General features: G+C 40.6%; 2 protein-coding genes across 2 annotated transcripts; both read right to left on the bottom strand.

Annotated features, from left to right (window-relative positions):
* Window positions 1-1628: 1628 nt before the first annotated feature.
* On the bottom strand, window positions 1629-4363 carry LOC311498333 (caspase a-like; the record flags this gene model as incomplete). The annotated part of the gene is made up of 7 exons (XM_084558866.1): window positions 3908-4363; window positions 3741-3829; window positions 2624-2800; window positions 2281-2515; window positions 2030-2182; window positions 1814-1923; window positions 1629-1733 (listed from the first exon to the last, which is right to left on the bottom strand). Exons 1-7 carry the CDS (start codon window positions 4278-4280, stop codon window positions 1629-1631), a joined length of 1242 nt encoding a protein of 413 aa, XP_084414992.1. The 5' UTR covers window positions 4281-4363.
* A 5951-nt stretch (window positions 4364-10314) lies between these two features.
* On the bottom strand, window positions 10315-15408 carry LOC311498003 (caspase a-like). The gene is made up of 8 exons (XM_084558434.1): window positions 14916-15408; window positions 13079-13408; window positions 12912-13000; window positions 11946-12122; window positions 11616-11841; window positions 11360-11518; window positions 11132-11241; window positions 10315-11051 (listed from the first exon to the last, which is right to left on the bottom strand). Exons 1-8 carry the CDS (start codon window positions 14920-14922, stop codon window positions 10947-10949), a joined length of 1203 nt encoding a protein of 400 aa, XP_084414560.1. The 5' UTR covers window positions 14923-15408; the 3' UTR covers window positions 10315-10946.
* Window positions 15409-15653: the final 245 nt, after the last annotated feature.

Genomic DNA, 15653 nt, shown 5'->3' on the forward strand with positions numbered 1-15653 from the left:
TGTGAAGTCTGTTGGGCAACTTTGTAGGTTTTCTTAGGAACTTAGAGCTGCAGTTATGATAACTGATTATGAAAATGAATTTAAATGACAAATGGTATCTGAATGTTGAAACCCTGAATGACAGATTGGCATTTTCAATTTTTATTTTGAAAGAATACTGGCGTGAGCTTATGGATACTGTTAAGAGTTATTCAGCAACTGTTGTCCATAATGCTGACAGCAGGATGCAGCCTGACACAGGCACACACACAAGAATGGTTTAGGAACAACTCAAAAAAAAAAAATGAAGAACAGCACAAGGTGTTGACCTGGCCTCCAAATTCGCTAGATCCCAAACTGATCAAGTATCTGTGGGATGATCCACAGAGGCCCCTCCCCACAACCCATAGGACCCAAAGACCCCCACTATCAACATCCTGTTGCCAGACACCACGGGACACCCTCAGAAGGCCCATGTCCATTCTCTGATGAGTCACAACTGTTATGAAGACACAACATTAAGAAGGTGGTCATAATGTTATGCCTGATCGGTGTATTTTAAACTACATGTAGGGCATCAGCAATGTGAATTAGACAAATCAAGATGCCAAATTTTCATGTATTTTTATGAAGATAATATTCGATTACCGTACCCTTTATTCAATTGTTTTTTTAATACATTGTGGTTAGTATGTTTCCCGTTGCTCTCTGACCGTTGATGGGGCTATTTCCTGTAACCGGGAAAAACAAAACTGGAAGCTCAGGCAAATTTATCTTCACAAATACTGACTAAACATCTCTTCCTGATGAGTTTTCTCTTCTGTTAATTGACAAGTTAATAGGTTTTGTGCTACAGGTACAAGATTTACCCTGGTCAAGTTTACAGTCTGACACACAGACACTGCCAAACTAAACATGTATAAGCTCAACAAAACCTTCTCCAAACACCTATAATGCTAAAGGTAGACGACATAAAAAGGAGGAAGACCAAATATTGAAAAACAGATTGAGAGAAATTTTAATGTTGGATTCAAAACATGCACAAAATGAATGAAAATGAGAAACGGATCAATAAAATACATGAATGTGTTCAAAAGATTAGAGTGAGCTGCATTAAGTTTATTTTAGTTACAGTACTAAATCTATCAGCTTTACGTGTGTATTCTAGCCCTTTTATATATGTCTGCACAAATATTCATTTTAAAATGATCATCTCTTAAGTGTCGTTGTTATTAAAAATACAAACAAATGGTTTGTTAGTATCGTGAAGTCCATGAGTGAACAAACCAGTTACCTGCACACAATGCCACATGTTTTCCAAGCACAATGATTGACAGCCACCCCTCCTACTGAGAAACAAAACAGCAAGACTGAAAGAGACACAAACTGATTGTCTTTGGCGTTTTCACTGTCTTTCTGGTCATTTTGCATCAATTTTTCCAATTTTACATGTCTTCATGTCTCTTTCTGGTTCCTGTTTCATCTACTTGTAGCCACTTGCTTCCCTTTGTCACCGAAAAATATCAACTTTATACAGAGACCCTGACGCAGGCCTCTGACCACTAACTATTTTTCTCTCTATTGTCTGCGTAGCACCGACAGAATCATTACGGACTGCAAAGTGGTAGATAAACAACGATGAGTCCGTCTCAGATGCCTGGGAAGAGGTAGACGCGTCTTGTTAGTGTGCATCTGTCTTTGGTTGCCATCTGTCTCTCGTTGCCAAGGGTGAAACCTTCAAAGCGTTTCATGACCTGTGCAGTAGAAACAAGACATGCACAAATATTAATCAACGTTATCTTATCCGGTTTATGTTCACACTTCCATAACTTACTTTTCTGAAGAGCTGCTCGATGTCATCAATGTGTGCGTAGGTGTTGAACACCTCAACAGTGAACTGGATGAGGTAAGACCCATGCTGTGAGTTTCTGTATGACACAGTACCTGCAAAACAATCAGAAACAGAAAAATCATGTAGTTTTATCACACAAGGTATCTACGGTGTTGTGAGCTTCAGAATAATATCTGATGATATTCCAGTTAGACTGACCAGGAGTGCTGGAGAGAAGAGAAATGAAGTCTTTTTCTTTGTGCACATATTTATCCTCCTCCACGTCGTCAGCAGACGGACCTGGCTGGTTCACGTCATCACAGACCACATCCTGTTTTGCACTGTCATTAACTTCTACAGATCCACCACATTCTGCAACAAGCGTGACAAAATTTATATTAAATTCAGCTCCAATGAGTAGCTAATAGGACATATGTTGATGTCTGTATGTAGGATAAGATGAGCGTCACCTCCTCTGCAGGCCTGGATGATGATGACCTTGGGTTTGTTCAGCAGTGCTGGACATTTCTTTGAGCCCAAGTGTTTGTAAATGTTGTCAATGAGGAACTCATCTGGTTTCTTTTTTTTCCACTTGACACCGCAGACAGCTCCCAGTTTCCCATGAGACATTATGACCACAAACACACTGTCTGTCTCTTTGAGTTTTGGGTGTTTAGAGAATTTAATCACAGCATCATTAATCCTCTGATGAAAAGCACATAAATAATAAAATAAGTAAATAATGGGGTGGATTTAAGGATACAGTAACTAACTAATACAATTTTTGTTGTCGTTGGGTGTTCTCAAACGTACCTTTGCAGAGAGGTTTGTGTGTTTCACCACCTCATATCCCAGAGCAGAGAGAAGCTTCTCCATGTTGTCCTCATCTGTCTCAGCTCCCCTTCTGTTGAGTCTCTCATCAGAAAACTTTATATTAGTGATCAGCAGGGCCACGCGATTTCTAATGTTGCTTTTGCCTGCAGGGTAAATCTGGAAAAATAAATCAAAACAATCAACACCATCATCAGTCATCAGCATGATGGACAGAAGACTGATTAATTTCTTTATGACAGACAATATTGATACTGTAATGGCATTAAAACCACGGTATAAAAAACTGTTCATTCCCTCGGATGTTTTCCTTTTTATTGCCTTTAGAAATGGAATCATGGTCAAGGTGTTTGACAGTAACAAAAAAAATATCAAAGTTAAAACACGATTTCTACAAAGTAATGTATATTAATAAAAATTATATAATATAAAACAAGTGACTGCATAAATATCAATCCCTTGTGTATTTAATAGATACACCTTGGGTTACAATCTCAGCACTGAGTCTGTGTGGACAGGTCTCAGTCATGTTAACACATCTGGATGCAGCAACATGACTCCTTTCTTCTCTGTAAAACCGCTCAAGCTCTGTTAATTTGCGCGGGAATTGGGTGTGAACAGCACTTCACGAGTCCAGCCACAAATTCTCTGGTAGGCTGAGGTCTTGGCTCATCTTGACAGAAGAGTCACCTCGTTTTTATACACCATGTCTGTTTAGCTTTGGGTCAATGCCGTAAAATCTATTTTCCTCAAAGTCATAGTTCTCTTGCGGATTGATTTTGGTATATGTTGCTCCATTAATTTTACCCTCCACCTTTACAAGCCGTCCAGGGCTTGCTGCAGAGAAGCTGCCTGGTAGCATGATGTTGCTTCACAGTGGTGTGTAGTTTAACTGACTAGCATTACTTTGGAGAAATCAGTTTAACAGTTATGACTTGTTTTGTTGTTTTCTCAAAAAATAAAATAAAAAAAAGATTAAAGGTTTAGATATCAATAAGAGGGGAAAACCTCCAAGGGTGTGGATGCTCTTTATAGCTAAGCTTCTATACATTTTCCCATTGTGCTGATGTATAGCAAATAGCTTCTGTGAATGACTAACATCTTTATCATTCTGTTTCTCCTTCCAGAAGGCCTCAGGGGTCAATTTGAGTTTGTCTGACCATTTCTCCTCCCCTTCTGGCTCTGCAGCTGGAACAAAAATAAAGTGCAATATTACTGTTTAACCTGTGATCATGACAGTCTCATATCTTTTTCAGAGTCTCTCACCTGGCTGGGATGGCTGGGATGGCTGGGCTTGCTGGGCTGGCTTGGATGGCTGGTCTGGCTGATTGGTGGACAAACCCAGGGCAGAGAAAACTGTGGGATCTCTCACTTCGAGGCGAGCGATCATCTTCCTGCTCGCTACATCGCCTTTCTTCCTCACTGAATCCATGAGACCACGTGCCCTCTCTGCCCGACTCTGGTTCTCCTCAAGTATTGCATCTTTTTCCCCATCGTTCAAGACACCGTCCTCCAAAAGGTCATCCAAGAGCTGGCTGATCATTTCTTTGGAAACCTTCTCCACAAACTTACCCCTCACCCTAAAAAGCTCCTCTAGAATAGATACAGATAAATAGATTACATGTTTTATATATATCATAACGTCATAATGTTATGCCTGATCTCCCTTGTGCCTCCAAAACAGTTGTGACCCATCAGAGAATGGACATGAGCCTTCTGGGGGTGTCCTGTGGTGTCTAGCAACACAATGTTGTTAGTGGGAGACTTTGGGTTCTACGGGTTGAGGGGAGGGGCCTCTGTGGATCAGGCTTGTTCCAGTGGGTCCCACAGATACCTGATCAGTTTGGGAGCTCGTGAATTTAGAGGCCGGCTCAACACCTTGTGCTGTGTCCAGTGTTGGGCAAGTTCCTTCAAAAACGTAATACATTATGTATTACTTGTTACTGTCATTTCAAAGTAATTCGTTACATTATAATATTACTGTCTCTGAATTGTAATGCATTACACTGCTACTGCATTACTTTTAAGTTACTTTCACCAAAATAACTGGAAATATATATACTTATTCTAAATGTATCTTATTATTTTCCTAGGCTTAAGGCTAACAACAGAAAAATGTAATAGGCGCAGTTTAAAAAATAAAGAAAATAAATCGCATTTAAATGAGAAGATGAGGTAGGAACAATAAGTGCAAAACAAACTTATGGTCAATAAACATCAAAAAAGCAACACCTAGCAAGCTAACCTCCTGACCACAGGGAAAAAAATATTATCCAATCACTTTTTTTTTTTTAAGTTCCCCAATCTTTTTAAGGTAATTAGAGTGCTGAAAATAAATAAATAAATAAGTTTATATTTTTTAGATTTCATATAACTGATGGACATTTTCCTTAACGAGAAAGAGAAAGGTACCAAAGCCCCATCCCTTTACATTTGTTATCATTGCAAAAGCTGTAAATGTCCTCTGTAGATAGGCAGTATTAGTCTTACAGTTTGGCTTTAACATCAGCACATATGCACAAACCAAAAGCTTAACTGTGGACAGTTGTTGATTGACAACCTGCACTATTAGCACTATTAGCTTACCAGAGAGAAAAAAAATATAACACAATAATAATAAATAACACAATAACAACAACAGTAAAAGTTAGGGCTGTTGCTAATGACTGTAATGTGTTGGTGCTGAGTGATAAAGTAAATAGATCGTTTGGTAACTTATAGGAGCCACGCCCCTCAGGTGGTCAGCCAAACCTAAGGTGTGTGCGCGCTGCGTGCATGGGGGAGGGAGGGGTAAACGAGAGAGGTGGAAAGGGGCTAGACACGCCTATGGGCGCAGTGATGGCTCGTAATGCAATACAAGGAACAATCATAGCCAGAATTTAGTTAAAAACAGACCTTTAACTGCTTTGTCTCCGCTTTCGTCCTCAGTTTGCTTTCTTTTCACTAACTTAATTTTAGCGTGGCACCGCTCTAAATGTTTCGTTGGATTACTCGTTCCATTTCGCGACGTAGATAGATCTTTTGGTTTCGGACATAAAGTGCACTTAACTATATGCGCCTCATATCTTTGTCTCTAACAAACTGAAAATAACGAGTATGTCCATCTCGAAAATGTACATTTTCTCCTCTGATCTCGCGGTGTTATTGGCGAAAATAATGCATTGTAACGCGCGTTACTGACCTTTGTACCGAGTACAATATTACCCAATTTTTTTATTTTTTTTTTTGGAATGCCTTACATTATCGCGTTACGGCAAAAAGCAATACATTACAGTAATTACATTACTTTTGTAACGCGTTACTCCCAACACTGGCTGTTTTTCCTGTTTTTTGAGTTATTCCCAAACCGTTTTTTTGTGTGTGTAGGTGGGTGGGACATGTCTAACATCCACAGAAGCCTTTTAAGAAGGATCTTCATGAATAGGAAACTACTTTTTTTTAAACTTAAGTTTAGTAATCATTATGCAAACCTGAGAGTGGCTGTGCAGCATTTTTTCGTACATTATTATACACTTATTTGTCTTGGTTGTGTTTCTCAGAGAGGAGGGTTGCTGTGCCTCCCTTCCTTATTATAGTAATGAGAGGCTTCCTTTTCAATCTCACACACAATTTCACAATCTCACATTATCGATGTCCACTTTCCACTTCCTGTAAAGTTTTAGTTGTCCAAAGACTCACGTCTTTCATTAAAAGTTATGTTTATGGTTATGTGTTGACTTGCGCACTCTGGACATCTCAGCTAGATAGTCTAGTTCATCAAACACTTTAAATTACAGAATCTGAACAGGCTATGAATGAATGCAGGCTGTGATAAAATCACAAGTGTAATTTCAGCTATATCACGTATGAAATAATAAATACACATTTAGGAAACCTACAAAGCTTGCAGTATATTTTTATCTCCTCTAAACAACAGACCAAACGGAAAGTAAAACTAATACGTGGCAAGATAAAGAAGAAAAAAAAAAATGCAATAGTTGTAAAGATTTGCTTTCAAGGGTGCTGGTTGTAAAACTATGAAAGTCTAAGAAGTCTAAGAATACACGTTATCAACCTCCATCTTCCTCATCGCTTCCATTAAAATAGACAGTGGTGGTATAGAAGACGACGGTTGGCGCGTACCCTGCACATTGTCGCCAACATCAAGTACAGCCTACAGTAATGGATCCCTTCAAAGTGCATTTAGTCCGTCAACTCTTACCTGCCATTGCTCAAATGTTGTGTCACAGGACAGTTAAATTTGAAGTCTGTAAATCTCTCGCGAAAACTTTCCTGCTTTGGGCTATATGTAACCGGTGACGTGCGTAATGTCTACTGTCTGATTTCCTGTTTTGCGCCAAGTGACCTAATTTACATTATCAGCAAAGATTTATTTATTTATTTATTTATTTATTTTTCTTCTTCTGCAAGTGTGAAAGTGTGGCTCTAAACAAGACAAACTGACCCTGGTGGTGGTGCATGTTGTGCATTTTGTCGTGCGCTCACCTAAAACCATATGCGTAATACTTGAGACTCCAACATGAACCCCACCTTGTTCTCTTGGTTAATCATTACACTGGGGGCTTTAAACCGACCTATAGACTACAGCCTATATATGCCACTCATATCACTCGAGGTAATACATAGGTTTAACTTTTACGCACTGGCTGCAAAAGGAATAAAAATGTTTCATAGTGTTGCAAACAGAAGGTATAAAGGTCACACATATTTGTTTGTTACCTAAAAGATTTAATCAAATCAGATTACTGAGTAAATTTAACATATCATGCATAATCATCAGTCACCAGAAGTTATGACATCTGGACTAGAAATGAGGGGACACAATGCAAGTAGTTTTGTACATCTGGTTTTAAAATTGCATGATGGAAAACTTTTAGCATTTTCATTTCTTCGGCTGGGATGAGTGTAGATGAGCAGCTGTGTTCCTCCTGCGAATCACTGTGGATAAAAAACAGAATACAATACACAAAATCACTTTGTCCTGCATTTTTCCTTATTGTTAACTCCTCCCATGTAATAACCCAAACCAACAATGAACTGATCCTGAGCTATCTAATGAGGCCAAAGTCTGATGCTGTGTCTCTGTACTGCATGGGGGTCCAAACACTGTTAACAGTTAACTGTTATCAGTGTGCCACACTGTTGTGGGTGAAACGCTCCTTCTCAACAACTGACATCACACCTTCCCTTGCTGCTGTAAACTGTGTTTGGATCCGTAGCTGTATTTTTATCAAGTAAAATCTTTTTTTTTTTTTTCCTTTGATATGATGATAAATTAACGAACGTGCCATCAAGCGAAGTGCATGAATCTAAATAAGGATGGATTTAAAACCTTAGATGGCTGCAGCAGCAGTTTGAAATGAAGATACGATCACTTTTCTTCTATTTCAAGCACTTGCTGAAGCTTAAATTCCTGTTCAAAAAAAGTGTCCTATGATGGCGTCAGAGCACAACATTGGACTGTCACACTGCTGAATAAAATCTGGATGACATAAGACTCAAGACATAAGACATGTTTATTAATCCCACGTATAGGAAATTTCCATGTCACAGTAGCACAGAATTTGACAAAATGTATACATAGAAAGCAATCACAACTTCGACAGGGAAAAGAGTTACCTAAAAAACACAACACAAATTTGAAAAATATATACAAAAAATAACAATACTCTGAAAAATATATAGACAAAAACTAGAAATATAAAGACATTTCGTACATACAGTGTGGTGTTGGAATAAACTTTACAAATAAATAATTTCTTAAACTTTGAAAAAATTGTGAGATGGTGAGGTAGTGGTTTGTGCAAAAAAGCAGAGTTATATGTGCAAAAGGACAGTTATTATAGACTCAGGCTGGTGTTGTACAGCCTGATGGCAGCTGGAATGAAGGACCTGCGGTAGCGTTCCTTCTTGCAGCGTGGATGCGGCAGTCTGCTGCTGAAGGAGCTGCTTAGGTCCGAAACAGCCTGGTGCAGTGGGTGAGAGGGGCTGTCCATGATTGATGTCAGCTTGGCTAACATCCTCCTCTCACCCCCCTGCTCGATGGACTCCAAAGAGCAGTCCAGGACAGAGCCGGCCCGTCTGACCAGTTTGTTGAGTCTCTTCCTGTCCCTCTCTGAGCTCCCACTGCTCCAGCAGACAACTGCATACAGGATGGCAGAAGCCACCACAGAGCCATAGAAAGTCCTGAGCAGTGACCTGCACACTCCAAAGGACCTCAGTCGTCTAAGCAGGTGGAGATGACTTTGGCCCTTCTTGTACAGGGCGTTTGTGGTGTGTGTCCAGTCCAGTTTATTGTTTAGGTGAACACCCAGGTACTTGTATTCCTCCACGCCCGACAATGGCTGTATCGTCAGAGAATTTCTGGAGGTGGCAGCTGTCAGTGTTGAGTCTAAAGTTCGATGTGTACAGGGTGAAAAGGAAGGGAGAGAGCACAGTAGCCTGTGGCGCCCCCGTGCTGCAGACTACCACATCAGACACACAGTCGCGAAGCCTCACATACTGCGGCCTGTTGGAGAGGTAGTCGGTGGTCCATGCAGCCAGACTACTGTTAACTCCAGCTCCCTCCAGCTTCCCCCTGAGCAGTGATGGTTGGATGGTGTTGAAAGCACTGGAGAAGTCGAAGAACATGACTCTCACAGTACTACCGGTGTTCTCTAGGTGAGAAAGACATCTGTGCAGCAGGTAGATGACAGCGTCTTCCACACCTATGCCTGGACGATAGGCAAACTGCAGCGGGTCCATATTGTTGTTCACCAGATGATGGAGGTGGCCCGAGATGATCCTCTCCATGGTCTTTGTCAGATGAGAAGTCAGGACTACTGGCCTGAAGTGGTTCAGCTCACTGGGACGCGCAGTCTTGGGAACTGGAACCACGCAGGATGTTTTCCACAGGAGCGGAACTCTCTCCAGACTGATGCTCAAGTTGAAGATGTGCAGAAAAATTCCAGAGTTGATCTGCACAGTACTTGAGGAGTCTGGAGCTGATGCCATCAGGGCCAGCAGCCTTTTTTGGTTTGATCCTCCTTAACGCCCTCCTCACCTGGTCTGTAGTTATGGAGAAGTTGGAGGGGTGGTGTGAAGAAATTATGTTCTACCAAAACGGATTTTAGTCAAGTGAAATTTACATATCATGCACAAACACCAGTCACCAGAAGTTATGAAATCTAGGACAATGATTGACAGCCACCCTTCCCACTGAGAAACAAAACAGCAAGACTGAAAGAGACACAAACTGATTGTCTTTGGGGTTTTCACTGTCTTTTTGGTCATTTTGCATCAATTTCTTCTAATTTTACATGTCTTCATGTGCACAAATATTAATCAAGTCTCATGTTAATAACATAAGAACGTTATCATTACAGTTTATGTTCACACTTCCATAATTTACTTTTCTGAAGAGCTCATCGATGTCATCAATGTGTGCGTAGGTGTTGAACACCTCAACAATGAACTGGATGAGGAAAGACCCATGCTGTACTTTTCTGTATGACACAGTATCTGCAAAAAAAAAAATAAAATAAAAAAAATAATCAGAAACAGATACGAGATTTACCTTGGTCAAGTTTACAGTCTCACACACAGACACTGCCAAACTAAACATGTATAAGCTCAACAAAACCTTCTCCAAACACCTATAATGCTATAGACGACATAAAAATGAGGAGACCAAATATTGAAAAACAGATTGAGAGAAATTTTATTGTGGGGTTCAAAACATGCACAAAATGAATGAAAATGAAATCACAAAAATATACGGATGTCTCCAGAAAAGTGAGCTGAATTAAGTTTATTTTAGTAACAGTACTAAATCTATCAGCTTTACAGTTGTATTCTAGCCCTGTTACATATGTCTGCACAAATATTTCTTTTAAAATGATCATCTCTTAGTGTCTTTGTAATTAAAAATGGGTTTGTTAGTATCGTGAAGTCCATGAGTGAACAAACCAGTTATCTGCACACAATGCCACATGTTTTCCAGGCACAATGATTGACAGCCACCCTTCCTACTGAGAAACAAAACAGCGAGACTGAAAGAGACACAAACTGATTGTCTTTGGCATTTTCACTGTCTTTTTGGTCATTTTGAATCACTTTCTTCCAATTTTACGTGTCTTTGTGTCTCTTTCTGGTCCCTATTTCATCTCTTTGTAGCCACTTGCTTCCCTTTGTCCCCAAAAAATATCAACTTCATACAGAGACCTCGACGCAGGCCCCTGACCACTAACTATTTTTCTCTCTCTGCATAGCACCGAAAGAATCATTACTGGCTGCGAAGTGGTTGATAAACAACAATGAGTCTGTCTCAGATGCCTGGGAAGAGGTAGAAGCGTCTTGTTAGTGTGCATCTGTCTTTGGTTGGCATCTGTCTCTTGTTGCCAGGGGTGAAATCTTCAAAGCGTTGCATGACCTGTGCAGTGGAAACAAGACGTGCACAAATATTAATCAACGTTATCTTATCCGGTTTATGTTCACACTTCCGTAACTTACTTTTCTGAAGAGCTCATCAATGTCATCAGTGTGTGCGTAGGTGTTGAACACCTCAACAATGAACTGGATGAGGAAAGACCCATGCTGTACTTGTCTGTATGACACAGTATCTGCAAAAAAATAAATAAAAAAATCAGAAACAGAAAAATCATGTAGTTTTATCACACAAGGTATCTATGGTGATGTAAGCTTCAGAATAATATCTGATGATATTCCAGTTAGACTGACCAGGAGTGCTGGAGAGAAGAGAAATGAAGTCTTTTTCTTTGTGCACGCATTTCACTTTATCCTCCTCCACGTCGTCAGCAGACGGACCTGGTTGGTTCATGTCATCACTGACCACATCCTGTTGTGCACTGTCATTAACAATGACAGATCCACGACATTCTGCAACAAGTGTGACATCATTTATATTAAATTCAGCTCCAGTTGTAGAAAATAGGACACATGTTGATGTCTGTATGTAGGATAAGATGAGCGTCACCTCCTCTGCAGGCCTGGATGATGATGACCTTGGGTTTGTTCAGCAGCGCTGGACATTTCTCTGAGCCCAAGTGTTTGTAAATGTTGTCAATGGGGAACTCATCTGGTTGTTCTTCGACACCGAGGACAGCTCCCAGTTTCCCATGAGACATTATGACCACCAACACACTGTCTGTCTCTTTGAGTTTTGGGTGTTTAGAGAATTCAATCACAGCATCATCAATCCTCTGATGAAAAGCACATAAATAAAAAAATAAGTAAATAATGGGGTGGATTTAAGGATACAGCAACTAATACAATTTTTGTTGTCGTTGGGTGTTCTCAAACGTACCTTTGCAGAGAGGTTTGTGTGTTTCACCACCTCATATCCCAGAGCAGAGAGAAGCTTCTCCATGTTGGCCTCATCTTTCTCAGCTCCCCTTCTGTTGAGTCTCTCTTCAGAAAACTCTATGTTAGTGATCAGCAGGGCCACGCGATTTTTAATGTTACTTCTGCCTGCAGGGTAAATCTGGAAAAATAAATTAAAACCATCAACATCATCATCAGTCATCAGCATGATGGACAGAAGACTGATTAATTTCTTTATGACAGACAATATTAATACTGTAATGGCACTAATGGGATCATGTCAAGGTCTTAAAGATTTACAAAAAAAAATATCAACGTGAAAAAACGGATTTCTACAAAGTAATGTATATTAATAAAAACTACATAATATAAAACAAGTGACTGCATAAATATCCCTTTAACGTGAGTATTTAACAAATACACCTTGGGTCACAATCACAGCACTGAGTCTGTGTTGACAGGTCTCAGTCATGTTTACTCCATAGTCCATTCTTCTGTGTAAAACCGCTCCGTGGGCTGAGGTCTTGGCTCATCTTCACAGAAGAGTCACCTTGTTTTCCATACACCATGTCTGTTTAGCTTTGGATCATTGTCTTACAATGAAAATATATTTTCCTCAAAGTCAAAGTAGTTCTCTTGTGGATTGAATCCAGTTGTGCTCCAGGATTTTGGTATATGTTGCTCCATTAACTTTACCCTCCACCTTTACAAGCCGTCCAGGGCTTGCTGCAGAGAAGCTGCCTGGTAGCATGATGCTGCTTCACGCGCATTACTTTGTAGAAATCGGTTTAACAGTTATGACTGTTTTGTTGTTTTCTCAAAAAAAAAAAAGAAAAAGATTTAGATATCAATAAGTGAGGAAAACCTCCAAGGGTGTTGATGCTCATTATAGCTAAGCTTCTGTACATTTTCCCATTGTGTTGATGTATAGCTTCTGTGAATGACTAACACTTTTATTATTCTGTTTCTCCTTCCAGAAGGCCTCAGTAGTCGGTATGAGTTTGTCTGACCACTTCTCCTCCTCTTCTGGCTCTGCAGCTGGAACAAAAATAAAGCAAAATATTACCATTTAACCTGTGATCATGACAGTCTCATATCTTTTTCAAAGTCTCTCACCTGGCTGGGCTCGCTGTGATGGCTGTGATGGCTGTGATGGCTGTGATGGCTGGGCTGGCTGATTGGCGGACAAACCCAGGTCAGAGCAAAGCATGGGATCTCTACTTTGAAGGCGAGCGATGAACTTCGTGCAGGCTGCGTCTCCTTTCCTCTTCACAGTGTCGATGAGACTGCGAGCCTTGTCTGCCCGGGTCCGGTTCTCCTCGATTATCGACTCTCTCTCCCCATCGTTCAAGACACCGTCTTCTAAAATGTCATCCAGGAGCTGGCCGATGAGTGCATTGCTCACCTTATCCACAAACTTCACCCTCACCTTAGTAATCTCATTCACTAGAAGAAGGAACATCACATGTTTAGAAAATGCAGGGGAAGATAAAACTACGTTACAATCAGACTTATTACACAACTCTGTAAGCTCCTATAGATCATCTTCCTGCTCGCTACATCGCCTTTCTTCCTCACTGGATTGATGAGACCGCGTGCCCTCTCTGCCCGACTCTGGTTCTCCTCAAGTATTGCATCTTTTTCCCCATCGTTCAAGACACCGTCCTCCAAAAGGTCATCCAAGAGCTGGCTGATCATTTCTTTGGAAACCTTCTCCACAAACTTACCCCTCATCCTTAAAAGCTCCTCTAGAATAGATATAGATAGATAGATTACATGTTTTATATATATCATAACGTCATAATGTTATGCCTGATCTCCCTTGTGCCTCCAAAACAGTTGTGACTCATCAGAGAATGGTCATGGGCCTTCTGAGACTGTCCTGTGGTGTCTGGCAACAGGATGTTGTTCGTGGGAGACTTTGGGTCCTATGGGTTGAGGGGAGGGGCCTCTGTGGATCAGGCTTGTTCCCGTGCATCCCACAGATACTTGATCAGTTTGGGATCTAGGGAATTGGGAGGGAATTTTTTAGTTGTTCCTCACCCATTTTTGTGTGTGTGCTTGTGTCAGCCTGCATCCTGCTGGGGATGGCTGCTGAGATCAAGGAGTGTCATTGCTTTGGGTTGGGGGTGTCTGGTCTGGTCTAGGCGGGTGGGACATGTCTAACATCCACAAAGGCCTTTCAAGAAGGATCTTCCTGAATAGGAAACTCTACTTTTTTAAAACGTAAGTTTATTAAGTAATCATTATGCAAACCTGAGAGTGACTGTGCAGCCTTTTTTTTTTCGTACATTATTATACACTTTTTTGTCTTGGTTGTGTTTCTCAGAGAGGAAGGTTGCTGTGCCTCTCTTCCTTATTATAGTAATGAGAGGCTTCCTTTTCAATCTCACACACAATCACACATTATCGATGTCAGCTTTCCACTTCCTGTAAAGTTTTAGTTGTCCAAAGACTCACGTCTTTCATTAAAAGTTATGTTTATGGTTATGTTTTGACTTGCGCACTTTGGACACCTGAACAGGCTATGAATGAATGCAGGCTGTGTTAAAATAACAAGTGTATTTTCAGCTATATCGCATATAAAATATACACATTTAGGAAACCTAGAGAGCTTGCAGTATATGTTTATCTCCTCTAAACAAAAGACCAAACTGCTGCACAGAACCGGGCGTATCGGTCGATCGGAAAGTGAAACTAATACGTGGCAAGATCAAAAAAATGTAAATCGTTGTAAAGATTTCCTTTCAAGGGCGCTGGTTGTAAAACTATGAGTCTAAGAAGTCTAAGAATACACATTATCAACCTCCATCTTCCTCATCGCTTCCATTAAAATAGACAGCGGTGGTATAGAAGACGACGGTTGGCGCGTACCCTGCACATTGTCGCCAACATCAAGTACAGCCTACAGTTATGGATCCCTTCAAAGTGCATTTAGTCCGTCAACTCTTACCTGCCATTGCTCAAATGTTGCGTCACAGGACAGCTAAATTTAAAGTCTGTAAATCGCTCGCGAAAACTTCCCTGCTTTGGACTATATGTAACCGGTGACGTGCGTAATGTCTACTGTCTGATTTCCTGTTTTGCGCCAAGTGACCTAATTTACATTATCAGCAAAGATTTTATTTTTTCTTCTTCTGCTGCAAGCGAACAAAGTGTGGCTCTAAACAAGACATACTGACCCTGGTGTTGGTGCGTGTTGTACATTTTGTTGTGCGCTCACCTATGCGTAATTCTTGAGACTTTCAACATGAACCCCACCTTGTTCTCTTGGTCAATCATTACACTGGGGGCTTTAAACCGATCTATAGACCGCAGGCTATATATGCCACTCATATTCCTACATTTTCAAACTGTCATGTAACATCATCAGTTTGTATCATGAGATTCCACATGTACGCTTTAGTCAGATATGTGTATCTATGACAGATGTATGTTTATCTTGCTGTTCTCTTCTCTCTTTCTTCTGTCTGTACCCGGCTGGCCTGAGGCAGATGTGTCCCTCCATATGAGCTGGGTTCTGCTCAAGGTTTCTTCCTGTTAAAAGGCAGTTTTTCCCTTGCCACCGTCGCCTTCAGGCTTGCTCTGGTGGTTTCAGGCCGGGTTTTGTAAAACGTTTTGAGACGATTTGTATTGTTAGTGACGCTATATAAATAAAATCCAATTGAATTGAAATTGAATATCACTGGAG

Source organism: Chelon labrosus (assembly GCF_963514085.1).
Source record: "Chelon labrosus genome assembly, chromosome: 13".
Lineage (NCBI taxonomy): Eukaryota > Metazoa > Chordata > Actinopteri > Mugiliformes > Mugilidae > Chelon > Chelon labrosus.

Excerpts from the sequence above, each read along its gene's own strand:
- LOC311498003 (XM_084558434.1), bottom strand. Across the intron at positions 11,842-11,945 it reads ACACAAACCTCTCTGCAAAG|AGGATTGATGATGCTGTGAT; the intron begins GTACGTTTGAGA and ends GCTTTTCATCAG. Across the intron at positions 11,242-11,359 it reads TCTTCTCTCCAGCACTCCTG|ATACTGTGTCATACAGACAA; the intron begins GTCAGTCTAACT and ends ATTTTTTTGCAG.